The following is a 27,741-nucleotide window of genomic DNA, read 5'->3' on the forward strand; positions in this document are numbered from 1 at the left end:
TTTGCTGTCTTTTGTCCGTCGTTTTGATGAGTGTTGTTTCTGTACCAGCAGGGCTTGTGGGGGTCAGGGAAGGATCAGTGTAGCAAAGAGATGCTGCGCTCCTCCTTCTTCGCCAGCCGCAAACGAAAGAAGCCCAAGGACAAAGCTCAATTCAGCAGTTCAGACGACGACCTGGACGCTGTGTTCCCCAAGAAGGAGCTCCCGGGGGAGAGCCAGCAGCAGCCTCCCTGGTCCCCTGGCAGCCGGACGGGGGAGGAGGAGGGGGAGACGGATGAAGCCAGTGAGAAGGAAAAGCTCAGGAGCAGCTCAGAGGAACAGCTTGACAAAAGCAACGTGAAAGAATCTCCTTCTAGCCGCCGGACATCGCAGCCCTCTCCCTCGCTGCCTCCAAAACACATCTCCTCCACCCTTCACATCAGCTCCCCCTACGCCTCACCCCCCCATTCCCCGAACCTCAGCTATCGCATGCCGATGGCTCACCAGTCCTCTCTGTCGGACGCGCCTTCCAACTACGACGACACGGTGTCCGACCTCGGTACGATGAACAGCACCAGCTCGCAGGCCTCGGTGCCCAGAATGAGGCGAGCGAGGGCGGCCGCTCCGGGTCCGGAGGCGTGCCCCAGCGGGCTCGGAGCGGAGGTCTGCTCCATCACCTCGGATTACTCCACCACCTCCTCCATGACCTTCCTGACGGGAGCTGAGCTCAGCACCCTCAGCCCAGAGGTGCAGTCCGTGGCGGAAAGCCGAGGCGGAGACGACGACGCCGACGACGAGAGGAGCGAGCTCATCAGCGAGGGGCGGCCGATGGAGACGGACAGCGAGAGCGACCTGTCGGTGTTCACAGTCGGAAGATCGGATCACCGAGAGCAGCAGGAAGCTCCTCGACCGCTCCCCTCCCACAGACTCATCGAGTGCGACACGCTCTCCAGAAAGAAAGCCGCTCAACAGAAAACCGTCAGCGAGTCGTCACTGGACGGAGCCTGGAGCGATAAAGATTCCAACAGGCTGTCGTGTGTGATGGGGTCGGGCAACGGTCGCTCCACAGGCAGCCTCAGCTCCTCGTCTCGGAGCGAGTTAGACAAGGCAGAGCCGGCGTGGAAGCTGAAGATCACCGACAGGCTGAAGGTGCGTCTGAGGATGTCTGTGGACGACATGTTCGGCGTGGGCAGCGTGAGGAGCCGCTCCCCCGAGGGCCGCAGCAAGAAGAAGAACATCAGGCGCAGACACACCATGGGCGGTCAGAGGGACTTTGCAGAGCTGTCAGTTTTGGGAGGCTGGTCGCACGTTGGCATCGGCTCTCGCTCGGAGCTGTCGGCTGTGGACCAGCTGAAGCCAAAGTGCAGCTCTCAGGACTTCTCCATTAGAGACTGGATTGTGCGTGAGCGCCACCGCACCAGCAACCCCGAGGTCAGCCTGGACCTCTCCGACCAGCAGGGGGGGCTGTGCCGAGCAAACTCCCAGAACCTCGGAGCCTCGTCCTCCTCTGAACTCCCACCTCGTCCCGCTGAGGTGTTGAACGGGGGGGATGCCCCCCTGAGTAAAAATCTGAGCCTCTCGGCCACCGCTCACCCACATAAACTCACAAATTCCCAGGTGGTCCATTCACGTTTCTACCAGTACCTGTGATGAGTGTTGGACGCGTGTGACTGTGTTTGTTCTCCGCCTGTGAGATGTGTACGTACTTGGGAGTCTGACAGTATAATGTCTGTTGTGTGACCAACGTTAGTGAATGAGCATGTTGTACAAAATTGTCCAGAGTGTGTGTATGTGTGTGTCTTTAACTGTTGTGTGTGCTTATGAAAAGAGAATTACTGCACACAGGGATCGTTGACCTTGCTCATGTATAAGGCATGAAACAAAATGGTGTTTATACATTTTTAAATTTCTCTTTTATTATTATTTTTGTTTGACAAATGACTTTGGGATGGCGCAGCAGGGGGACATCTTCTCCTAAAACAAATCCCCGTTATGCTGAAGATCGAGAGGACCTGTCGCTCGTGAAACAATGAGCCTGTGAAGTTTGTGCAAGGAAGTGTGAACAGTGACACGAGTTAAGATTGTTTAAAGGTTTAGCTAAGTGGCTTTAAGGATAAACTGACTTTTAGAATGAATAGGAAGTAGTAAAAAGAGTTTTTAGTATTGCAGAGGAACTATTTTTGTGTAAAGAAAGTTATGATGTTCAGAGTCTCTCAGTAACCAAATGAAGAATGTACAGACATGCTTGCTGTAATACTGACTAAAAGCTTTAGATGCTTGTGTTTCACTCTAAAGCTTACATATTCCTATTTTTCTGTGTACTTGAATAGTGTTTTTGGTACAGCCCGTGTGTGGGACTGCCTACAAGCTCTCCGCTGTCAAAGGGGGCCTCTCCAAAGGTACAGAGGTGACGAGGAGACACTGGACTTATGCAAACGGAAAATAGAGTTCTTATTAATTATCCCAGTTATGTGGTTTAAAGAGCAGTGAACAACATCCCTCTGATGCAACTGTAATGCTGTGTTTTTAGTGTTCGTGCTTCACACATCTGTCAGTGGCTGGCGGTAGATTGCAAAGTGGAAAAAAAAGTTAAAAGAAATTGGGTATTCAAATCGGAAAATCATGTTTTTTTTCATAATAGGAAGTGCCTCACAATGAATTGTTAAGGGTGCCATACTGTCTTTGTTGAGATACACGAAGATGTTACTGTGAATGACATTTTTACTGTCGACTCTGTCATTCTAAGAGTTATGTAACAAAATGCCGATCTTCCATTACTTAGGCATTCCACTCCGGTCTTAACATGTTTTATACTTCTTTTTCTCTCCTGTTTTTCATATTTTGATTTTAACAGAACTTGAATTTTAAATATTCCTTGTAAAATAAGTAACTTAAATGTACATATACATGCCATGTTTTAGCTGCTTTACTTTTCATTTCTATCAGATTGCAGGATTTAAGTTCAGTATTGTGAGACGATGATGATGATGATGATGCTGCTCATGAGGCCTGTTCGGGTGTTGTGGGCAGTTTGGTACTTCTCTGAGGAAAGAGGCATGAGGAAACTCTTCATCGTGCTGGACTGTTTGTACCACCGCTGTGTCCTCTGATTGTTAGAGGGGTTCGGACAGACTCCTGAAACACTGGAAATAAATTTTGTCAATGGCAGATGGTCATGAATGTGTTTTTTCCTGTCGCATTGTAGAACATAATCACAAGAGTATTGTCAGCAAAGAAAGACCAAACAAATCTACCAAGATTACTTTATATTGACAAAAAGCAACATTTAGTAAACTCATAATCAATGTTTAAAAGCAGTTGTACTTTTAGGCAGTCAAAAATGATTTTAGTCGCTTCAAGCTGATGGGACAGAAGTATAATCCTGTTCCTGCTTGATCATTATTGGCAATCTGGACGACACAATATTTCTTAATTTCATCCATCTTGTTTGTGCAATTTGGGCTCATTCCCAAACCGCCCCCTACACCCTACCCCTCCGTTTGCGCGTTCACGCGGAGGGTCCGCCATATTGAGGGCTGTTCCAAAGCAACGGGTGTGGAGGGGGAGTGGGCTATCAAGCCCTCAAACAGCGAGTCTGCAGCGGTGCTGACTTGAGAGATCCATGCTTGAGACCGGTCTCTACCTGACTGGAGTCACGCTGTGTGTGTCCGTCAGGAAACATCCACTGATAAACTGCGATGTTAACAACCTCATATGTTTTTAACTTACGATCATACCTGTGTTTAGTCTAGAAAAAGGTAAATGTGTGCATTTTATTAAAAAGTTGTGTATATTTACAGACCGTTGCAAAAACTAAGAAGCTTATAAACATCAGGTTTAAAACTAAAAGAGCTTTGAAACGCAATGAAAGATGTTTGGAGTTTCATTTGAGTTATTCATTTAAACTTTTTGTTACGGCATTTCCTGTTTCTGCCGGAGAGAGGAGAGGCCGTCCCAAAGCTTGCTGCTGTATTTACTCCCCCCATCTGACAGGAGGGAGCCTCGTTGAGCTGCGAATGTCGCTACAGACGGAGTTCACTCCGTCACGGAGGGGTAGAGTCGAGGGAGTGGTTTGGGATTGGGCCTTGGTTACATTTCTTATCTCAGAAAGTACCAACTTCATAACATGTATTTGAACATTTTAAAGGTCCCCTATTCTACTATTTTTCAACAACATATTATAGGTGTCGGATATATTCAAAACATGTCTCTGAAGTGTTTGGCTGAAATACCAAACAGATCACCCATTTTAGCATCCCATAAACCCCTCTGTTTCAGCCCTGTTTCAAAATTGCTGATTTTGTGTCTGTAGCTTTAAATACAATTGAACTGCCACGCCCCTCTGCAAAGTGTTTGGTTTATAAAAAAAACAATGATACTGTAGGAGGAGATTCAGGTGATAACGTGGGCAGGGGTTGCCTTATTGGCTAATGGTTGCACAACCCCAACAAACAAGACATTAAAAAGTGGCCAACATCTGAACTGATTTTCAGACAGATTTGTGTACAGGTGGATCAAGACGAAAAGAAAGATAATCTTATTATTAAAGTGAAATGGCCCTTTGCTTGCACAGGAAAAACTTTAAGCCTTCAATGTTACTGCAGTACTTCTACTACACACAGCAAGGTATATACTGGTTTAGGATTTTTTTTTAAACAATACAATGTTGCAGCAGTCGTATGTTGTTGGGTTGCATACTAATATAATACAAAGTGACAAAGAAAGCTACTCCAAGATACATTTCAAAACGCTTTATATACAAGTTGCGCATACAACAAAGACTTAAACAATAAAATATGTATACACTTTGTACATCAGCTGACTAGAAACCACTGACAATACTAACAGAAGTGACAAGGGGAGAGACTCGAGCCAATTCACACACAAGTCAAAGTAACTCTCAGAATAACGAAAATTCAGCATAGTTAACTCACCAGTATGCCAGTTTGGAAGGTAAATATCAAGAACTGTGTTTGCAAATACTCTTTACATTTCTGTCAGTATAATACCATCTTTCAAGCAGCCATACAATTATTTTGTACTCTCCATGTTTTAAGATAAAACTGTGCCATGCTTTGTGATTTAAATGTCCCTCACTTATAACTGGCTATTATTTGAGGAACATTAAATTATCTAGTTGTGAGTCTGCAGTTCAGACAAGGCCTATCCATATTTACTCCAGTATCATGTGGGCTCCCAACATGACCATTTCACCCACAGTAAGGCACAGCGACTAAAAGAAAAAGAGTTCAATTCAGGAATAGGAAGAGGGAAAATGTGATGTCGTAACTATTTCTGTATAGACACTTTTTTTTGGAGTTAAAACATTGCCCTCGTTTGGTAAAGCAACTACGGACTGATGCAGCCAGACATCCATTTAAAGACACGACACTGAACAGAGAAATTCGGAGAAACAAGTAGTAATTATACTCTTGAACACAATAATCAGTAAGTTGGTTGGCAAGGTTAATGAAACTGGCAGTCTTTCAAAAGTTAAATCTCAGTTGATCTTCACAGGGGATATTTTGTGCAGTAAAGCGACCGATGAATGTGCCTTGTCACATTGCTCAACGGACGTTAAGTTGATCCTCCATTTGTCCACTAGAGGGCGAACTAGTCCATATATTCCAAAGCAGAGAAGGTTCACATCTGAGATCGCGAGGGCAGGGGGGGAGGGGTTGTAGGTCGAGGCCCCTTTAGCACATGCAGGTGCTTCAGAGTAGAGCTTAAATCTGATTGGACAGCAGGTGTTGTGGGTTGGCTGGGTTTGAACAATCTCTTACATGTTGTGCTGTAAAGCTGGCCAGGGGCTGCTCAGAGGAGATTAACTGTCGTCCTCCTCCTCCTCCTCCTCCGGTTCCTCCGTCAGTATCTCCGGCACCCGGAAACACACCTCGAAGAAGTTGACCAGGGCCTGGCTCAGGTGCTGCTGCGTGCCGTCACTGTGGAGAAAGTGGCCCTCATCTGGGTAGATCTGGAAATAAGTACCCAGGAATGGATTTATATAGAGTTATAGAATATTTTCATTATTCATGTTTTTTTAATAATGATTTTTGATTAGACATTCCAAAAAGTCTTGATTAACTGTGTGTAAAAATTCAAAAAATGAGTCGTAGTTTACCTTAAAGTATCCTAGTATAGTTTGCCATTATTTCTCCAAAAAAGTAATTAGAATAGACCACATATTTTGTCATAAAAAGCCTTACTAAAGTATATAATAAACATACTCATAGTATAGTATGTCTTACAAAAGTAATACTATTGTATGTCTTAAAAATTATATTATGTACATTTGTCGTTACAAAAATATAAGGAGCGTACACATTTCATTAGACATGTCATAAAATGTTATTTTTTTTAAAATAGTATAAATGCAATAAAAATTGTCTTTAAAAAGTTTCCCATAAAAAAGCCATACTGAAGTATGCATTAAAAAGAGATATGATGGCGCCTGGGTAGCGCAATAGGCAGCTTCGCCGCATGTCGCAACCCCTCCTTCGCTCTTTCCAGTCAATCTTTCTATCTTCTCAGGGGAGAAATGCCTAAACAAAAAAGTCCTTTAGTTTATCATAAAAAGGTCATAGCATTTTATGTTGTATCACGGCTATTGTGACAACACTTGCTCTGTGAAGAAAGCAGTGCTATGTGCAACCACATGATGAATCTAGCAGTGGTTCTCACAAACTCACCTGTAGAGTGTAATTGGCCTTCTTGCTGATTAAATGATTGATAAACTTGGCTGTGTGCTGGAAGTGAACCTTTTCTGTGGAGGTAGAGAAGAGATGAGACAACACATTAGGTGGTGATCACAGTTAAACAGTTTCACTAACAGCATTATTGAGAAATGTTATAGTTACCGTCAGCAGTTGGGTGAATGATCAAGTACTGCTTCTGCAGGAACAGGCCCGCTTTGTGCGCTAAACTCGCTTTCTGAAGGAAAGACAGAAAATCCCACGATATAATATATATCATACTAACCATCTCAATAATGACCCTTAATACTTCATAGCTTAACAAATTGGGTGTGGGATTTGGATAAGGGAAGGAAACAATAACACCTTACCGTATATACTTGGGAATCTGTCTTTGAGCCGAGGTATCGTTCTGAGAATGCAGATGCTGCAATTTAAGAAAGAGGGAAAACAGAGTCAGGAAATGTTTGTATTCGTTCAGCATCTCTTTAACATGTTCATGGTAGAAGAATACGTGGAAGTTATACCATAAAGCTCGAAATCTGTGATGGGGGAGACTGCTGCTCCGCACTTAAGTTCGGTAAACTCCTCAGAGCTCAGAAGCAACGTGGCCAAATATCCTCCATAAGCCTGAACAAAGGCAGGGGAGAAACAAAGTCTAATTAATTAATACGTTAGGATGATAATAATATAACGGTGTGAGCCTCTCAGGAGCCTCTTTGTGGTGAGTGTTTACCTTTCCATAAACTCCCATTCGACTCTTATCAATATAAGTCTCTTTGGATATGAACCTAAAAGTGAAAGAAAACTGGTCAAACTTGCAATGTTTCGGGAATCAAAAAGGCTTTGTTTTCCGTCATGCTTGCAGTGAAAGCAGGAGTCTGAACCTCAGTGCTTCCATCTGGTCTTTCTCCTCCAGTATTCCCAGTTTCCTCCGGACTTTGTGCAGCAGGTTGGTTCCCTGGAAGCCGCTGCCGTGGCCGTCGAAGCGGATGACGATGGTGCTGAAGCTGCTGACCAGGACCGAGGCCCAGTCCACCCTGAACTGCTCCGACACCATCTGCCCGCCGGGGGTCCCGTCCCTGTGCCAACACCACAGCCAGGTCAGCCATTTTAATGTAAGACACATTTCTCAGAGATTAAAATGAGATGTGAATCATCTTTAAAGGAATACACACATTTGATCTTCGTATTCTTGGTTTCATAACCGGACAAATAGAGGGTTTAGTCAATATCACCATAAGGTGCATTTGAGACTTCCCCATTTCCAAAGAAAATAAGCTGAGATTTTCCATTAAACTTCATATTCATTGTATTAAGTAGATGTTATGCTGTTAGCAATGCATGTTGGTCAAGCTCCCACACTTTTTTATAAATGAACTGCAAGCAGACAAAGTACATGCAAACAGCAAAAATATACACGGTGCTGACAGGGTGGACATTATTGGCTAATGTTAGCATTTAATGAGCACATGGTGGACCTTCAGTTAGCAACATGATTCAGTTAGCAAGGTGACTATGTACTGTTTAACACAACATTGTACAAATAGGTTTAAAGGGAACACAACAGCTGCAAGGAAATACAAGAATTAGCTTGCTGAGTAACAGAATCCAATTCACTACAACCTTATCATTACAATGTTCACAATGAAGAATCTAATCCAGCATATACTAGTTCATATTAAATGATGTTATATTATGACACTGCAGTGATTCCCACAGCATGTTAATACTTTGGGGGTCCCCCAAAGTATAATGGCTCCCCCCAAAGTATCATTTGTGTGTTTTTTGTTTTTGTTTACTCAGTGAGCACTCATTTGCATTTGCATTGGTGGCAATGAGTGCTCAGTGAGTAAAAAAAACTTAAAAAACCATAAATTATACTTTGGGGGGAGCCACCCATAAATTATACTTTGGGGGGAGCCATTATATTGGTAAACAGCCTCTATGGGCGCGAGTCCAGATCCACTTTTGGAATCAAATGATGACGTCAGTGGGATTATCTCCTTTATCAACTCCTAAGCATCCCCGGGACAACATCACTAGCCCCGCCCCTAAAAAGGTGTGAACTTGAGCCAATCAAGGACTACTACTACTAGGTCGTCCTTAGACGAGTTTGCCAACGGGTTCGCCAATCCTCACGGTCCTCCATACACCCGGCCAGCTCTGTGGAGCTTTCCACCCCCACATCCTTCCTCAGCACCTCCACGTATGTTGGCGTGGGGCGCCCTCTTGGTCGGTGCCTGTGTGTTGGCTCCCAGAGTACTAACTTGCCAGCTGGAAGTTCCTGGTGTCGATGGCAGTGACCTGCACATTTCAGTTTCCTGGATGCCACCTTGTCACTCAGCCTGGGTAGCCCACTAGGACTAGCCCCGCTCCTAAATTTCACCAGTTTGTATATAGTTAAAATAAAGTTATCCGGTGATTAACGATCAGATACCCGAGTCGTTCCCCCAAAGTATATTTCATTTCTGCGGGAATCACTGCACTGTCTTGTGGTGTCTAAAGCATTATGGGAAATGTATGATCCAGATTTTTTAGATATTGACCCAAACTCATGGATATCCACATTTTTTAATGATTCTGTCCTTAACAAGACTCCTGTGATTCCCCTACATTTAAATGTGTGAAATATTAAACTGCTGCAGTATCCTTTTTGAACAATAATGAAAGTAAATCATAGTTAATGCACTCAAGTGTTGATAATATTCTTCGTACTGTTTCACTGATATGTCTTTGCGATAAAACAGCAGGCGTACTCATACTCACACTAGCAGCAGTAAGGGGTAATGGGCTGTTTCTACAAATCCAGCTGGCTTCAGGATCTGCATCGTCAGAGCTATAGCAGATAAGACACGGTTACCGGATCTTATAATACAAGATGAGTGGCTGTTATTTCATCAGGATGTACTCATAGTAAATCGTGTATTCGCTAATTCAACATGAGTACGTACTGTAGTCGTCTATGGTGATGGTCTTGTTATCCACTATGGGCATCTGCATGTTGTTGTACGTGTCGTTTACTCTCTCGTTTGTCTCCACGTCAAACACCTCTGCGGATTAAAAAATGTCCTTTTTTAAAATCTCTCTTTCACAAATCTTTTCATCACTCAAAACAATCATACAATTCAATAGAGTTTGCTGTGCGTGGTGAAGTTGGAGGACAACACTCACTCTGTTTATCCTCAGTTCTATAGATAGCCACACTGGGTATATTTGGACCTACATGGAACAATTCAGGGAAACACCGTTAGCAGGAATACAGTAATAGAAGTTCATTTGCATGCAACAAAAGGCTCAAATGTCACAAAAGTAATCAAGCCTCTGAAACCCAATCCTTTTCTGCAATCCCTGCATCGGAAACCCTGTCTCATGTTAAACAGCTTCAACAGTTAATCTACTTCCATCCCATGAGGAAATGGCTTATTATTTCACAATGGAGCTGCTCTCCAAAGATCCAATTAATAAAGAAAGCCACTGGCACTTTTGGGAGTTAGCCTCCTGAACAAATCAGCTTCCATAAAAATGGTAATGTTGTGCCCCTGCGATGAAGCCACAAGGGCAGAAAACCTAAAAATAATGACAGTGTACCTCCAAGGAATATCTAGAAAACAATAACAAAGTCTATTTTTATATGACAAATAGTAAGAAGGACACTGTCAGCATGACTGTTGGCATGCAGACAGACAATACATTTCGCTCTGTGGCTGATCAGAGGGATCCCGCAGTGGTTTGGTTTTATCTGCTAATGTCTAGCTCGATACAAGCTCTCAACCTGACGAGGAGCCTTGATTCAGTTACGCCTTTTACTGAGTATGGCTCTCTGCAGACTCTCATCCTCAGGAGTGCTGCAGTGTAAAAGGCTCTCAGACTGCAGTAAGCAAAATAGTTTTCACTCAAGAGATTCAAGGTCAAGGATGCTCACCTTTACAGTTGAGTAAGAAGTACCGCATGTTGTGGCTGAATGAAACGTCCACATAGCCGCAATTGGACTCACAGGACAGGCAGCAGCGGTTGAACGGAGGGATCGTGTCGGCGCTGTGGGATGGCACTGAGTGAGTATCATTAACAGCACTTGGAGAAAAACACAGAAGCACTCACAAGCTGTAAGAAAATCTGACCTGTACAAGTGCCGTCGTTTGGGGTCGTCTTCTGTGCTTAGGAAGTATCTGGAACACATCAGAACATGAGCATCAAATAACAGAAAAACCACGACACGATACCGGCGGTTTAAAACACATCTGAATGTCTTACATGAGGTTCCTTTCATGATTGTAGGCCAGGATGCTGGTGACGTCCCAGTCTCCGGAGGTCAGAGACTGAAGGATGTCTGTGCTCGTGTTCGACTAGAAGACAGTGAAGGGCCGTTAAACACACTGTACCAAACCTTCAACACAGATAATATAAGGGTCTTTCATTACCATAGTGGTGGACATAGAGATGTGGAAGAACTTTCCTCTCCCACCCTGAGGGATTGCTCTGGTGAAGAAGAATTTGTGTCCGTCGTGGGAGAAGAGCGGAGCTTCATTCTGCAGAGAGGGTGGAAAAACATCTGTATGTGTCCCAAAACATGCCTGCTGGGCTTTTGCATTTCTTGTTTACAAGCTCAGACACACAAAGTAAAAACTACACACGACCACAGAGGAACAATGTTCCCATCACGCACCTGTCTGTGCAACCAGCTCTCACTCTCATCCTCATGTTTCTGTATAACAAACAAAGCAACAAGAGTATAATTGAAGATGATGGCATTTTCCTGAATCCAAATTACATACGAATTACAGATATTGTTATGTTAATGTACTCAGCCTTAAGACCGGTCCCTCTTATGGAAGATAAGATGAATCAAAAGTATGATATTTTGAGAAATACACGGCAAAAAAAGAGTTTTTTCAACATTAAACGGAGAGAAGTATTTCCCTAAAATGATGAACAATTCATAATAAAAACAGAATTTACACTTCAGTTAAAAAAAGAAAAGTTAAATCATTTTCAAAAACCGCTGGGAACAGTAATCTTTAGAAAACGTTAACAAAGAAGGACTAGAAAGCAAATTTGTTAGGGATTATTTTCTGTGATTTTGGTGCACGAGCAGCAGCAGAACGGTGTTTATGGGATTGACTCGAAATAAACCGCGTGTTCACCGTAATGAAAGGAACATGTCAAACAGAGCAGTGTTGTTTCTCATGCAGGTGTTTTTGGGCAACAATAGATGTCTGGGTACAAAGGAATAAGCCACGTCAAGCTCTAGCTACACACGGCTGTTAGTTGGCTGATTTCACACTTTGTCAAGGACACTTTGCAGGAGGCTTCACCTTAATGCAGACTCCAGTGGTAGCCTCACACAGAGTCAGGATGGAGTTGTTCTGGCCTCTGTTCAGCCAGTTGACAGCCAGTTTAGTGCTGGTGGCCCATTTCACCATGGTGATATAATACTCCCTCCTGGAAAACAAGAAAGTGAGAATGCATGTCCGGCGCTGACGACCTCTGTCTTAGCTTCCCTAAAGGTCCCCTATTATACTGTTTTTCATCAATATATTATAGGTCTCAGATCAAATAAGGAGCTACTCCCCACGTCCCTCTGGGAGATATTTGGTTAAAAAAAACAAAATGGTGCTCTAGGAGGAGATTCAGGTGATAAGGTGGGGGGAGGGGTTACCTTGGTTGGTGATTGGCTAATGGTTACACAAGCCAAAAAAATCGTCATGACATCATAAAGTGGCCAAAATCTGATCAGCTCATTTTCAGACAGGTTTTTATAGAAATGGATCAGGACAAAAAGAGAGAGAATCTTTTTTCCTGAAACTTTCAGAATCTCTTCACACAGAGGGGACACATGTTGATGTAGAAGAGACATGGAAAAGTGGATTTTGCATAATGGATGACCTTTAAATGGGCAGTTTAACCCAGAATCAAAAATACATATTTATCCTTTTACCTGTATTGCTATTTATCAATCTAGATTGTTTTGGTGTAAGTGGCAGAGATAACGACCGTAGAGGTGTCTACTTTCTTTGAATTCTTTATTTGGAGTCACATAGTATTGATAACACAGTTTGATTGACAACTCATTCTATGAACTGATCCACAAATAGCTAATTAAATAACAGACAATAAAGTAAAAATAAATTACTAATGATAACTTCTCTCCATATTAACGGCCACATACAGTAGTTCCATTATATTCCAGAGACACTAAATAGCCCTCCAGGTAAAGGAAAACTCATGTTTGGAGTTTGATGATGAACTACCCCCTTTAGGAAAATGCTCCAGGACTATTTTTGTTGCTTGTTACCTCAGACACAATGAGGAAGGGTTGTGCTGCCACTCACCCGATGCGGGGGTCATCAGGTTTCTTCATCACCACGGTGTGCAGGGGCCCGTTGAGGCTCACCACTGACAGGTGCACCACAGGGTTCTCCTCCCCAGCCTGCAGGCCAACAGGAAACCAGATAGGTCAGACTGGATTTCACTTCAAGACAGTGATGAATTGTCTTTCCGTCGTCTTCAGAGTTAAACAAGTTCTATCTATCAAAGTCCCTTATGCATAACAACAAGGAAGTGAATATTTAAAGCTCCAATTAGGGATCTTTGGCTTCTGACAACGGAAACCAGTTGTGCACACGTATCTTCACCTTGTCTATTGATATGGTGATGTTAGCATACAGTGGCTAATGTACACATCCATCAGCCTCAGTGAGGGTATAGTGTAGTTATTAGCATACATTCAGGTCCCAGAGGTGACTACCATCTTCTCTCAAATACAATCAACCAGTGATATCTAAAAAACTCTGTCAGCTGTTAAAACACACTTGATATAATACCGGTAGTTAATATTATGTAGTTGTTGTGTTTTTCTTATTTTATTGGCATCTGCTATTTTAAAGTTATTTTTTGTGTCTTTGTTTATTTAATTTCAATTACATTTAAATGTATTCTTTATGGATTATTTTTCAGAAAAATGCATTTCACTGCCCTTAGTGACATTTTTAAGAAACCCATAAAAATCATAAGTGAAAATCTTTTTAATTGAGCAGAAGACATTGTTTATAGCTGCTTTGAATTTGCTCAGACTAAGAATGAGTGTGAGATGGAGGCTGTAGACCTGCCTTGGGGTAGTGATACTCCAAGGTGGCGGGGTACGGCGATCCTGTGAAGAAGGGAACTTCCATCTTTGGCACCAGCGTGTCGTTGATGGTCATGTAGGCCAGGCGCAGCCCGTCCGGAGACCACCAGTGGGCGATGTGTGTCTGCAGGATCTCCTCTGTAACACACAACAACCAGATCAGACACACACTGTGAGGCATCCATTAAAATGAGATCCATAAAACAAGTGAGATGTTGAACAAAATCAAAGGATGTTTTCATAAGACCAGGCTGAAAAGTCGAATCCATGTAAAAATCAATTTCATTATTTGAACGTCCTTACACAACGGTCAACAAACAACAACAAAGGCAACACTACATCTCAATAAAATGCAATGTTTTACATATAAAGTGTGTGCAGCTCAATTAGCGGCTATGTTAGCTGGTGTTTATGAACTCCTTACTCTCTGACATTGATGAAGACATTTCCAATAGGATACCGTTTAAACAGACACTAGTTGAATTATACAAACATCACAGATGATTTATGTTTATGGCTGAGGAAGAATAAACCAATTACTCATATTACATTTTTGACAGTTTCAACTACAGAAACCAGAAAAGTGCATTGCAGTATCTACACCATTTTAATGTAGAGTTGATGCCTGGGAATCTGCTACTGAAAGTGAATATTAATCATTGTAAAACATTATACTACAATAGTCGAGGATTACATTTTCTTTCTTATTTTGGAGCAAAGCAAATTCCGTTGTTTACCATGTGTGGGAAAACATGTTTTTTTTTTCTCGCATTGCCATTTTTTACAGTATTGAAAACTGCCGTGAAATGTTCCTTGTGAGTGGGCTTTGATTAATTGACAACTTATCTGAGGGAGCTGACATTATGGAAGAAACCAAGACAAAAATAGGGGTTCTCTCCTCACAAGAGAAATCATATTATTTTGTTGAGCCTCCCTAATACGTTTCAGCAGCTTCCTGATGAGTGGTTTTCATCCAGCAGGGGGCAGTAGTGCTCTATGAAAAGCACTTGCAGTACAAACTACTGTACCTACATGTGGAGATTAAAAAAACAGTCTTTTCTTGGCAAAAAGGATCAGCTCAACATCAATAGAGTTTATCATTTTGTTATCATTGATGTCTGAGGCTATATTTGTTTTCATATTACAAATGGAAAGTCTTTTGTAACAAGGTCAGACAGCGAGAAGGACACTATTCAGGGAGGTATTTCTACACCTTTTTTCCCCCCATTCTTACTCTAAGGGTGACTATTTGTTTGAGTGCATCAGGATATTCAAGGCCTGTGCCGAAAAACATTTGCCAACAAAATGTTCTCTGGAACCCAGCACAACATATCATTTATTTAATCCATTATTTGATGAAGGTCAGAGCACTTAATAAATGTCCTGGCAAGCTGCTCTTACAAAGATAGTGCCTTTTTGGACATTTACCTCAACCAAAGGATTCAATCTGCACTCCATAAAAGACAAAAATATGAATATTTCCTGTAACAAAATGTACAGTGCCACAAAAACATGGCATGATTGTGTGTTTCATTCACTCGGACACTGTCAGTGTTGGGTGCCACAGTCTTCTGTGCATGATAACACACAGCTGTCTTAACATCCATCAGCTGGGGAGATACACACACAGACTGAAACCCAAATAGATAAGTAGTATACACATGAACTACCATGTTGCTTTTTTATTAAAGTATATTTCTTTCATCTCCTCAATCCCCCCAACCTACTGCTCTACAGGAAACATCAAAAATCCTCCCAACTTTATAATGACTTCCCTGTCTTTAATCTGCTGATCAAAGTTAGAGCTCACACACGTTGATGCGTTTCTCTGACTAATTACATTTTATCAAAGACTCACTGATATGTATTCTTATCAGCATTGTTCAAACCTTAAAAAAATCTGCACAGTACGCTGTTCCTTTAGTGAACTAAGAAAAAAGCTCATTCATGAATAAAAGTCCCTTTCTGTCACATGTAAAGGTTTTATGCCATTATGTGGACATTTAAAGGAATTCAATTTAGAGTTTTTTAAGCTCAAGGGGTTATAAGCAAGTACATTATTTCAGTCAAGGTTAAGGAACTCTGACTGCAGAGGTACCGGAGAGAAGAGGAAGCCTCACCTTGAACCCTTTTTCAGACAAACCTACTGTATCTCAGCTGAATATAGTATCTGTAAAACATTACACCGACCTGTGTCATTTCAGCTTTTGTGAGGCAGTCTATTAAAACCCTGACGAATCCATGAAACACAACAACATTCATGTCGTGTTATGTGCCCACAACAATTAAATAATCCCATTAATGAAAAACCCTATTAGAGTCGACCCTGAAGCAGCTCATGCAGAGTTTCCCTCAATATAATGGGCATTTTGCAATTACATTATACAACTATACTGCAATCCTTATTATAGTAATTTCAATAGTGCCAGAAAAATAAGTCCTCACTTACTAAATAAGAAATCTATGCACTTAATAAATGACTGCACAGTGAGAGGAATCGTCTGAAACATGGCAGCGTGTGTGTGAACAAAGCCATATTCGAGTGGTATGTAATTGCAATGTCAGTTTCACATATGCAGTAATCAGAAAACGTCTCATATTAATTTACAAGTTTGCCAGCTTTTGAACATCTGCTTATTGAGATTGCAGCGCCGCAGACATGAATTAATTAAAACTGCCATAACACAAAGACAAGCTACGGGAAGTCTAGAGAGGGAGGGGCGCTCAAACGTAGCCAGCTGTGCTCTTTCAAATTGAATCATGAACAGAAAACTCACAACACGCCTCCGGGTGGGGGGCAGGTGTCACAACACTGAATCCAAATGTGTTTCTAAATGTAGTTGGCTAAATACAGCATATGTGCTAATGCAGGTGGACACACCAGACCAAAGGCTGATCCATTAAAGAGCCTGGAATAAATATCTGTATTGCACACATGTACAGTATATTCAAAATGGCTGCTTTACAAATCCACAATGAAATCATCCCCTTATTCTGAATTTCCTTTCAGATCAAGCACCAAACAGCAAAGCTAGCGACTGCTGAACATAGCGGAGCATTCAACATCTAAAGCACCAGGTATTTCCCTCAGAAAACCACAATCAAATTGTAGCAACAGAGTTAATAATAGACTTGTGAAACGACTCCAAATTGATGCTAATGCTAAGATATATGCCATATCACCTTAAGGGTAGATAATATATCAGTATAGTAATGCAGCTACTGTATTAAAAACGATGTTTCAGATAATATTGTGATTTCAAATGTTCACCTCACCTTATTTGGAATAACGAATACAAGCCAGGACAAATCATCGAAAATCCAACCTCCAAAAGTCAATTTCACGCTCCAAAATCCTGATGAAAGACTTACCAGGGTGAAGAGTGATGCAACAGCTAGATAATGCCCAGGGTTTTGATTAGACATGTTCAATGATCACATGCAAGTTTGGTGCTCAGCTGTCCTTGTACCTTTGGCAATGAAATGTACTTTTAGACTAACTTTAGTTCTGTCAATTCAGAAAGTGACAGAAATTCCTACTGTGTATTCAAACTTTGATGAAAGTCAATTTTTTGCAACACGTAAAGATTGATGTGATATAAATGATGGGCTTTGCAGTGTTTTTTGGAGTTTGTCGTTGTCTTACCCTCGTACAGCCAGTCAGTAAGGCCGTTGAAGACGACTCCCTCTTTACCCGTGGAAACCAGGCGGATGGCTCGGTTATCTATTGTTGATCTGTAGAAGATATTGTTTTCAAATATGAAGATCTGGACAAGGAGAAGCAAAAAGAAGGACCAACATTAGTCTCTGTTTCACTGTATGAAAAATCATTATCTGTACTTCTGTAACCTACAATTCTCTCAGCCTCTGCGTCTCACAATTCTCTGTCCATAACACAGTAAGAGCCTTTACCCTAAACCCACATAATGACTTTATCTTAATCCAGATAAACACCCACTCAATGACACTTACAGGCTAATACAGTCTCAGACAACACCTGCCTTAAGCGTTGTATTAAGGGATATTTGCCTCATTACTGCTGGAGAAGGATTCCTCTCAAGCGCAGTATGAAAGATGCCCTACTGGCACACACACACACACACATTTTGGCCCCTGTGTTTATTGAGACATCATGCTGTCTCCTCAGGGTGGGCGACAGCGGATCTAAGCCGCGGGTTAGGCCTCTGATTTAAGCCGCAACGATGGCATCGCTTGCAGAAATTAAGACACACTGCTAGCAGATAAGTACGTGACACTTCCTCTGTCAATCCCCTCCAGTGTTTACACTGCTTCACCTGGTGCCAGCATGAGGGAGATGAATGTGGGATGGATTGTTATCTGAAGGACAGGCCGTGTTGGTGTGGCTGGGCTGTCAGCCGAAACCTCTCCAGATAAATGTAAGCCTCATCAACGGCACAAGAATCAAAAAAAGAGAAAAACATGGCTGCTTTGGCTCTGATCTATGGCTGCTGTGGAGAAAATCAAAGTTGTATATTGTGGGATCGACATCTGAGAAAAACAGATGAATGCAGCGCTGTGTAAAGCAAAGGAAGCTGGTCGTTGGCAAATGCAACAAAAGCAGACAGGAAGTAATGGAAGTCAAAGGCAGCTTTCAATAAGTTACACCCAAAAACTGAGTGTTTTCATTATCAATAATTATGTCTTCAACAAAGCTGCCTCAAAACCTTGATTAAACTTCACATTATTAGCACCAAATGATTAAAAGAGAAGGGTCTTGTCTCCATGTTAAAGGCAGGACCCGTTATAGCGTTTAGTCGTAAATTATGCACTCTGAAAAGCAAAGGGCAACTCTGAACTCATTCAATGCCTTTTCAATATTCAAGGGGGGCGAGATGAAAGTAGCAACATCAAAGATACCTGTGAAGCTCACAAAGCAGGGTTTCTCTTTGTGTGGGAGCGTGTGTTTTCAGTTGTGAAATATCGCAATTTTTCAAGTGGCATTTTCATTTGGCTTCATTTTTCTTCTAAATCCACTTCCTTGTTTCACCCCTTTTCCTTCGGGTAATGTTACCTTTGTGTGTGTGTGTGTGTGTGTGTGTGTGTGTGTGTGTGTGTGTGTGTGTGTGTGTGTGTGTGTGTGTGTGTGTGTGTGTGTGTGTGTGTGTGTTGACCCAGCCTCACTGATTGCTCTGTCACGGTGGAGTAATTGCTGGCAGCTTAATGAGGCGAGTGTCGCAGGATTCATCTCCTCTCACTGTACATCTGATGCTTCACTGCACACAGCATTACTGCCACAAACACGCCTTTATGTGCTGATGAAGCACTCACCTGATTATAAATGACTCCAAGTCGAATAAACCTAGGAAATCATTTTAGAGATAGTGTAGAGAGAAAAAAAAGGAAACGTCTCCAATGTTGCCAGGTCAGACTAAAAACAAAAGACGAGAACTCATCTCATTTCTCTCGCATGACCCCAGCTGTTCATTAAACGAACCGCGGAGCTGCAGTAGCAGCACGGCAGAGAAACAATCAGGTGTACTATCACCATCGCAAATTACTCTGCTTTCTTCCCTCAGCAGACAAAGTCTCATCCCACACTTGAAATGTGAATATTTTTCTCGCAGCAATGTATCTGTCATTTAAGCAAATGATACGATAAGAGCAATTATGGAGTGAGAGAAGGCTTCCAGGTAATAGCTGATGAAACATGGGGCTGTCTGTTGTCTAAGCCCTGCAATCCAAACAGAAACTCATTTGAATTCAACAGGGTAAAAAACGACGTAGGCAGCAGGAGAGGAAACAACACAAGGGATAAGCAGGTGCCTGGGTCAATGGCACTTGTAAGCTCATCAAAGGATTCATCTTCCATGTTTTTCTTACTGTCAACGAATTGCATGAAAAGACTAAGAGACTAACAACCTATTAGTTTTCTCACATTACTTTATCTCTTCCTGATCTGAGGCACTCCAAGCCAAATGACTTCCACTGAACATGTATTTATTTGAAAATGGGTTAATGTGTGTCTCAGAGGACATATCAATATACCGATTCTACTTTACATGGTCAGGAGAATCACACATTAATATAAAGTTAATTAAGACTTCATTGAATTCATGAACAATGTACTGCTGCTACTATTCAATTGATATGAGTTTGAACCATTCGGGTTATTCCTTGTTATGAATGCGGTCAGAAATGAAAGTAAATACAAATACAAACATTCCCCCTTTGGTTAAAGATGTTTTATAATCCAAGGACTTCTGGCGACTAGTTTAGAAAACTTGATTATATAAGTAGTTCAGCACTGAACACATCATATGAACAGCGCAGAACACGAATGATTGAGATGCGAATAAGAACTGCAATAAAACCAAATTGAAGACACCAATCAAATGGTGCATTTCACTAAATCTGTCAACCAAATGTAGATGGTTCCAAACCAACACACACACACACACACACACACACACACACACACACACACACACCACACACACACACACACACACACACACACACACACACACACACACACACACACACACACACACACCACACACACACACACACACACACACACACACACACACACACACACACACACACACACACACACACACACACACACACACACACACACACACACACTCTAGTTTGTGCCATGTGAGTGTGCTCCCCCCACCAGCAACCCCAGACTGTCCAAGGCCTGGTTGAGCCACACCGAGGCCATCTGCCACTGTGGCTCTCACCAGCTCATGTGTTGTCTCCAAGTTATGAAAGTAAAAAGGACATTTGCTTCACGGTGACATTGATGGAGGTCAAAGCAAGGAGAGCTCAGCCTGGAAATCCTTAAAGTGGTCATTACAGTGCACATAAACCTCTTATCGCCACGACAATTGTCTGTTCAATTGTGAAAAACCATAAATCACTTGTGTGCCCCGTCTGCGATGCCAGGGTAATTCTGACAGATCTCCACCAGCGTGCCAGTATTCACAGAGTAATCTCGGGGGCACGGCCTCCTTACCAGCTGCTCGCCTCGGGGTCCCCATCCGGCAAACTGCAGGACAGCTTCGTGCACTTCGGGGGGCTTCAAAGGCCAAGTCTCCCTGTGGAGGCAAGACATTAAAAAAACAATAACATATTTGTCTGTTTTTGCGCTACATGCACAATACAGTATGCATCTGAACACGAATGCACAGTCAGAGGAAGGAAGTCGTGTGTGTTTTTTGGGATTGTTCTCTCAATGTAGGCTTCATCAATCATCCATATCCTTTTTTTAGCACAAGCTGACTTTGCTTGGCTCACTACAAATACAGAACAGTGGGGCAATAAGCAGACAAGGATGGATGAGAGGCTAAAAACAGGCAGGCTGAACACGGCGCACAAAACTAAATTGAGCTTTAATGCGTTCACACAAAGTCAGAGAAACAGGTAAAGGGGACTGAGGGCAGTGAACTGTCAACAGGAGGTCAGGCTGAGGGCAGATTAGCGTCCAGTCGCAGATCTGAGAGGCATACAGACACAGGGCGGACCAAATCATTGTTTTGCGATTCCCAAATCAAGACTTTTTAGTTCAAAGATATAAAGCCTTTTTCACCAAATGTAATGCCATTTTTGACCCATATCATGGGTAATATCAATAAGCACCGTTTTTTGTGAATCTCCACAGCAAGGTGCTTTAGACTGGAGAAAACGTACTAGTCATCAGATCCTATGAATATATTTAAGTACAGGGTCCAAACATATCAAAAACACTTTTGCTTTATTATAAGTCGCAGTAATTATTGTATCTAAAGAAATTTAGAATATTCAAATCTGTGGTTTCAGTCTGAGTCAAGTCACACATCTGCTATACAGACAGTAAAAGGATAAAAGCAACAGACAATTCAAGAGATACAACATAAGTGGTTCTTACTGTGTCACAAGGCTGTAAATAATGTACTTGGCCAGATAGGAGTGTTGGTAGATCTGCAAAGACAAACATCATTAAGAGAGCTGACATCTGCAGCAGACATTTCAGCTCCAACGTTTATAGTTCATCTGTTTTCTACATTGCGAGATATACGGCTTATCCCCAAATGCATGAACAAAATCCAAACCATCCTGCTCTAGAAAGTGAAAACATGCACTATGTCGAATTTCTACAAATGTTAAATAGTCCATTGTCAAATTCATTTGAGACTGGAAATACAAGTATTGAAATGACAGCCAAACCTGTATTACAAATGTGTTGATCTTCTTTCCCATTAGATTATGAAAAATATTCAAAAACATTTCAACATTGTGTGAATTGTTCGAAAGAAAAACCTTTTGGGGTCATTCATTTCATGTTTGCCAATTGTGTTATTGTATTTAGTTTTTGCTGCACACAAACTATGTATTTGCTTTGTTTTGCTGCATTTCATATCACTCCAACAGATATTTACAAAAACAGCTAATTGAAGGACAAAATGAAATGTTTCCAGGTATCACTCTCAGTGTTTCTTACCGGCTTCACCTCAAAGGCGAACAACACGTGTTGCATGTCAGGAGACACCTGGTACCTTGCGGCTCTGGATCTGTCCTGCATGGAGAAAATACAAATTGTAGTGAGTGAAACACCCACCACAGCAGCAGGAGAGAGTCCACTTACTACTCTTGAAGACGGAGTTAGAGGATACTCACAAACAACTGGTTCAGCACGACGACCGTTCTCTCCTCTGTGTGAACATTCAGCTTCACAACATCTCCTTCCCTTGTACGATACAGCAGCTCGTTGTCTGTAATGGCAAAAGTCAAATCAACCAATCAGGGAGGTGTGGGGGAAACTTCTGTAGCAATTGGAAACAGGACTCAGAGAGGCACGAGGAGAGCTGGAGCTTTGATGGCAAACACTGGTGGTTTATTTAGAGTTACGGTCGGAGAATTGACAAGACAGGTGGTGTGTCACGAGTTGACACAGCGGTTGCCAAACCAATTCTGAAGAACTCTTTCTGTAGCTCGAGGTTTTAACTAGTTCGGAGTGTAATAATCAACATTCTTCATCAGTGAGACTAAAGCAATATGGACCATGAATCCAACTAGAGCTCTCGTCCATAGAAAAGAATGTGCGCCAGGGAACCTTCGTCTCTGAACAGTAAACTACCTCATGGCGGCTTGTGCTCTGTCATAGACTGGCAAGCACAATGCGCCCAAGCTGCCCCTCCTAAAGAGAGATAGCAGCAATACCCAAGGCCGTAGATCTATGCCATGGAAAAGGAGACAGTGATACGAGAAAATGATTAACTGTGTCGAAGGTTGAATACCTAAGCAAATGATTAAGTGTGTATCCTCCTTCTCAACCTTTATCGATTGTCTTGAGTAAGCAATATTGCTATTAAACCTGCAGTAACTAACCATTTTTAAAGTTGTTACCCTATTATTCATTTTTTATATGATACAAAAGTATTATTTTTGGGTTATGTATAATTAAATGTTTACTTTTATAATACTATTTATTTTTGCATATGGTTATAACCTTTTGGATGTCTGATTTCTAAGGACAGGCCTTGATTTATTGTTGGACAATAACTAATGTGGCTTGGTTATTCCTCTTCACACTGGATTTGATTAAACATCAACACATTTGTGTCCCACTCTCGGGTAGTAAAACAACACATGACTTATTTATTGATCCAGGGAACAGTTGCTTATTGACACATCCATTAGACAGCAGATCCATTTTGAGTCGTGTTTCTGTCCAGCTGATGAACTCAAGTTCAATCTGGACTGTTTTAGCAATAATGTCTAGTTTATTGCCCCCTATGCTCCATGCTCCTGGCCTTCATGGTCAAAAAGGGTGTGGAGCTGCTCTGGTCCATTCTAACTTTTATTTTCCTACAGCTCATTTGTAGCAAAGTGCAAAGTATGGGTATGTGTGGGAGTATGTCTAGTGGTGACTTCTGAGAAGTTGAGATGCTTTGTGTTTGTGCTGCAAACCTATTTCCCCACAGGGACAAAGAGAGTATCTACGTATCTATTTATCCTTCTAAACAGGAAGTGAGTGTGTGATGTGTCCAGGCTCCAAAGACTGGTATGCTGCCGCTGTGCTACTCTGAAGAAAAGTCTCCTCATTAAAATGCCAGACTTTCTTCCTCTGGTTACCTTTGCGATACAAAGCCAGTTGTTTCAAAGATTTAACTCTAATGTGCACATTTTCCAATTGTTTGAAGGACGTGCTAAGGTGGAACAAATCCCTCTTTTCTAGCGTTCTCCTCATCATTCCTGTCACATCTTTTTGTGACAGTGGAAATGTTTAACTTGCAGAGCTGCACAGTTTGCTCTGTTTCATTGTATTGCTAAAACTTAGTGAAGAGGGACCCAAAAGAGAAAACGTCAGTTCATTATGGGAACTGTACTGACGGAAGATCCATTTAATTTGATGGTAATGGTAACTCTGTTGTCAAAAATGGGGCTTTAGTTTCTTAAATGTAGATGTTTTCATAGTTGGACATTATATTAGTGTGTTTCTGTTATATAAATGAGAGACAGCAGCAGTCCGTTGTTTCAGAGAAGAGTCTAAAAGTTGATATCCTTTGTCTTTGGCTCTGACTCTGTGTGAGAAACTCCGAGGTGAGTCCAAAGACTACTGAGGCAAGCGGTGATCAAAGAGCAACGAGGATCAATTACGCACTCCTGTGAAAGAAGCCCACAAAATATTGATGAGGGCTACTGAAGTGTGAGCTTGTCCCATTGGGTTTCTTATCAGAAGGTCATTAGCAGCAAATGGGTGTTGATTGCATTAAGTTAGCTGACAAGAGGCAATGTCAAACAATTGATTGCCGGAGTTTCGTCAGGTGCTGAGGACGTTTTAATTTCGCTCGTGAATGAAGGACACGGAGACACAGAACTTAAGTAATTATGCGTTAATGAGCCGCTAATGTAAGTAATCAGGGAGAGAGTCGGCACAGTGCAAAAAAAGGACGGATGTAAGGTCATCATGTGTCTCTCATTCACATGTATGCATACAGATGTGAGGTTGCATGTGTGCAGGTGTGATGGGAAGTCACTAGTAGAAACAACTGCACAATGTTATTCCTATATGCAAGTCAGCTGGTGCATTGATGGATACACTGTGTCTACACACGGCTGCTGTTGCTTTCTTTCAAGTGATTTGTGTTCTAACAAAACAAAAACGTTTTATAGTGGCAACTAATTCTAATGATCACAATACCTTTAGTTCTTTACAACAACTACTTCAAAGCTCTTTAATCCACTATTACCTTGGTCTATGTTTAGTACTTCAAGGGAAACGAATAAGGATTACAAAATAATGTCTTGTTTGCATTGAACAAGAAGATTACTATTATTTTAATGTCCTATATCTAATACATAGGTCGATTTCAAATGCCCAGCTGTTGCTTTGTAAGGCTCTTTGTAACGGTCGTTTTTGAAAAGGTGCTATATAAACAAAGTTATTTGAAAATGATTATTGTCAGGTGCAACATCTACATTGAGTAGAAATCCTGAATAGTATTAAGATACAATTATTAGCTCTTTCTGGAGCTTTGATTGGCTCAGTTTTCTCTAAGGGAACTCCATGTAGTTTGAAGCTAATCGAAAAAGCTATCATGTGGCCCTTGGGCTAAGATCTCTCTGTTAAATAAAAAATATCATAACTCAAAAGATTATCAATTAAATAAAAGGGATTGGTCAACAACATCTGCCTGGAACCCAAAACCAGATCCAGATGTTAAAAGACCTTTTTATACACATTACTACACAATACTCATGATATGTGTATGTAACCGCTTCAGTGATCCCTGTTTCTTATTCAGGTGACAACCAGACATTTTGAAAATATGGGGTTATTTCAATTCTTTAGAAACTAACAGATTAAGATAAAACATGAATGGGTGACGTTACCTGTAATACAAAGTGTAATTCATTTGTAGTAGAAGAAGAAGTTGTACTACCAACACAGAATGCCTCTGTTTCACCATAGTGCAAAATGACATTGACAGTAGCAGTGATTCAGTTCATCATGGAGAGCCAAATAAAAACATATATTTCAGATACTTTTCCTGTCGAACACCAGAGGGCACAAGTCATCTGATCCAGCGTTTCTGAGCACAGATGGCAGCTAGTGTGAAGGTCACAGAGGTCACAGCAGACCTGCTCTACTGTACATCTGTTTTTATGAATTCCTTATTACTGAACCAGTAGTGCATCACATGCTGAATTTGTAGTTTGTACAAAATGAGCTTGAACTCGCTGCATATGTTTGCCATGGAAACAGAGAGAGCTTTAATGGACTATATTGATAGAAACGTATGTAAACAATTATTTTACCTACGTCAAAGAATCCTATACTCACATGCAGGTACATACCGGTAGCTATAAAAACAGGTAGGTTGTATGGCTTGCCTGCAGAGAAACGATTGTTAATGTGGTTTCCGTGAGACTGAAGAAAGTGAATTTGATATTTTATTGCTGATTTGTATCCATAAAGCTCCAGTGTTATAGCGTCCAAACTACCTCACAACTCTTTTCCCATTTAAATCTTGTTACTGCAATAACTGCTTCTCCTTATATCTCCCGTCTGTTAACATCTAACGTAGTTTCAGTGGTTTGATCTGCAAACTGCCCTCAAGGTAGATATTTGATTCCTCTAAGAAACTTTAAAGCTTAACTACCCGATGTTTATCACGACTCTCCTAATTGTTCCTATTAATGCTACTTTATGCTAGATCGTTGGTTTATTGACTAAGAATGTCTTTCATTCTCTCAAATGAGAAGAAAGTTACTAAATGATATGACCATAAGCTGATTCATTCACTCCCAATTTGCTTCTGGATGTTTTAAATCTGCCAACCTGAATGCCAGAGGAAGGATTCATGTTCTCAACTGTGCAACTAAAGTCCTAAGAATCCCTTATTAGTTTCCTATACTATAAGATGAAGTGGCATCATGTGCTTGATTTGAATGTATGTTGGAGTTGGGCTTCCCTTATGTGCTCAACACACAAGAAACAGCTTCTATATCTACAGTATATGGACAAATCATAACTGTGGGTCTGATTCAAATGCAGATGGTACATTTGGAGTTAAGGAAAATAAAAATGCCTATCATAATGTGTCTGGATATGTTCTGCGTTTTGACACGTGAGACGGATGCTGAATGTCACACTGTTCACTCACCGCTGAGCCACCTGGCGTCTGGGTCGTGGATTTGAAGGTCTGGACCAAAAACATCCTCGATAGTCACTTTCTTCTTAAGGGCGAGGCTGTCATCTTCACCTGTCGAGCGCATCAATACATAAATAAACAAGCATGAATTACATGTGACGTACAGCAGCTCATATGCAAGGTCTGGAGGAGGATTTTCTGGAAGAAGTTGTCCTTTAATCTTATTAGTTTTTTCAAGCATCAGAGTTTGCTAGTTTCAGAGGAAAACACTGAAGACATCCTTTGATTTGTTCTTCTTTAGTTGCATTGCTCAGGGGGCTCCAGAGAATGTCACCACCTCACTATTTTATAACCCTCTTCTTTCTGTAGAAATCACCTCCAACAACTTTTGCCCACTATAGATCGAGCAATTTAGAACAAGGTACAAACAAGAAAGAGGCCTCTGGTGTTGCACTATTGATCTGAGAGCGTAAGTTCACATCTGCCTGCTTTGTTTTTCAGCAGCGGGGGAACCATTCCTTCTATCAACAAAACCCCAAATGAGATCTGCAGCTGACAGCTGAGCTGTAGGTGGAGCATATAAGAGCGGTGCACCAGTGGGTTAGTGTGGATGTGAGAAAGAGAGCGTGTGGGAGTCATTTAAGTATATTCTATACCTTAACTCAGGAAACAAGCGTCAGACACGAGCTGTCGAGATGGCTGACAGCCGAGAGATACTGCGTAAAACAGCCCGTTGACAGGGTCTTCGCCAGGCTTCACGTTATGACTGAGCGGAGAGATTTGAGTGTGCAAATACGATGTCAGATATTCGAAAGCGTACGGCTTGAAAAATCAGAGCATT

General features: G+C 41.7%; 2 protein-coding genes across 8 annotated transcripts in view; one reads left to right on the top strand and one right to left on the bottom strand.

The window, feature by feature from the left end:
• Window positions 1–3,144, top strand: part of arhgap21b (Rho GTPase activating protein 21b) — a 39,084-nt gene extending 35,940 nt beyond the window's left edge. For 6 of the 7 annotated variants that reach the window (XM_034234470.1, XM_034234473.1, XM_034234471.1 and 3 more), the window contains one exon: window positions 49–3,144. In XM_034234470.1, the coding sequence (XP_034090361.1) occupies window positions 49–1,626 (1,578 nt within the window). In that variant the 3' untranslated portion in view covers window positions 1,627–3,144. The remainder of the gene's footprint in view (window positions 1–48) is intronic. The other variant, XM_034234472.1, reaches the window with a different exon arrangement.
• Window positions 3,145–4,712: 1,568 nt separating this feature from the next.
• Window positions 4,713–27,741, bottom strand: part of LOC117558362 (dipeptidyl aminopeptidase-like protein 6) — a gene marked incomplete in the record, with an annotated part of 66,302 nt that continues 43,273 nt past the window's right edge. Inside the window, 24 exon segments of the mRNA XM_034234505.1 lie at window positions 4,713–5,950; window positions 6,666–6,739; window positions 6,834–6,906; window positions 7,040–7,095; window positions 7,196–7,298; window positions 7,405–7,459; window positions 7,556–7,750; window positions 9,438–9,507; window positions 9,623–9,721; window positions 9,843–9,890; window positions 10,594–10,706; window positions 10,790–10,837; window positions 10,923–11,014; window positions 11,090–11,197; window positions 11,335–11,373; window positions 11,984–12,110; window positions 13,001–13,098; window positions 13,778–13,932; window positions 17,441–17,561; window positions 20,780–20,861; window positions 21,671–21,723; window positions 22,244–22,318; window positions 22,420–22,514; window positions 26,913–27,011. Coding sequence (XP_034090396.1) covers window positions 5,801–5,950; window positions 6,666–6,739; window positions 6,834–6,906; window positions 7,040–7,095; window positions 7,196–7,298; window positions 7,405–7,459; window positions 7,556–7,750; window positions 9,438–9,507; window positions 9,623–9,721; window positions 9,843–9,890; window positions 10,594–10,706; window positions 10,790–10,837; window positions 10,923–11,014; window positions 11,090–11,197; window positions 11,335–11,373; window positions 11,984–12,110; window positions 13,001–13,098; window positions 13,778–13,932; window positions 17,441–17,561; window positions 20,780–20,861; window positions 21,671–21,723; window positions 22,244–22,318; window positions 22,420–22,514; window positions 26,913–27,011 — 2,228 coding nt within the window.

The sequence above is a fragment of the Gymnodraco acuticeps genome, unplaced genomic scaffold, assembly GCF_902827175.1.
Source record: "Gymnodraco acuticeps unplaced genomic scaffold, fGymAcu1.1, whole genome shotgun sequence".
NCBI classification, from domain to species: domain Eukaryota; kingdom Metazoa; phylum Chordata; class Actinopteri; order Perciformes; family Bathydraconidae; genus Gymnodraco; species Gymnodraco acuticeps.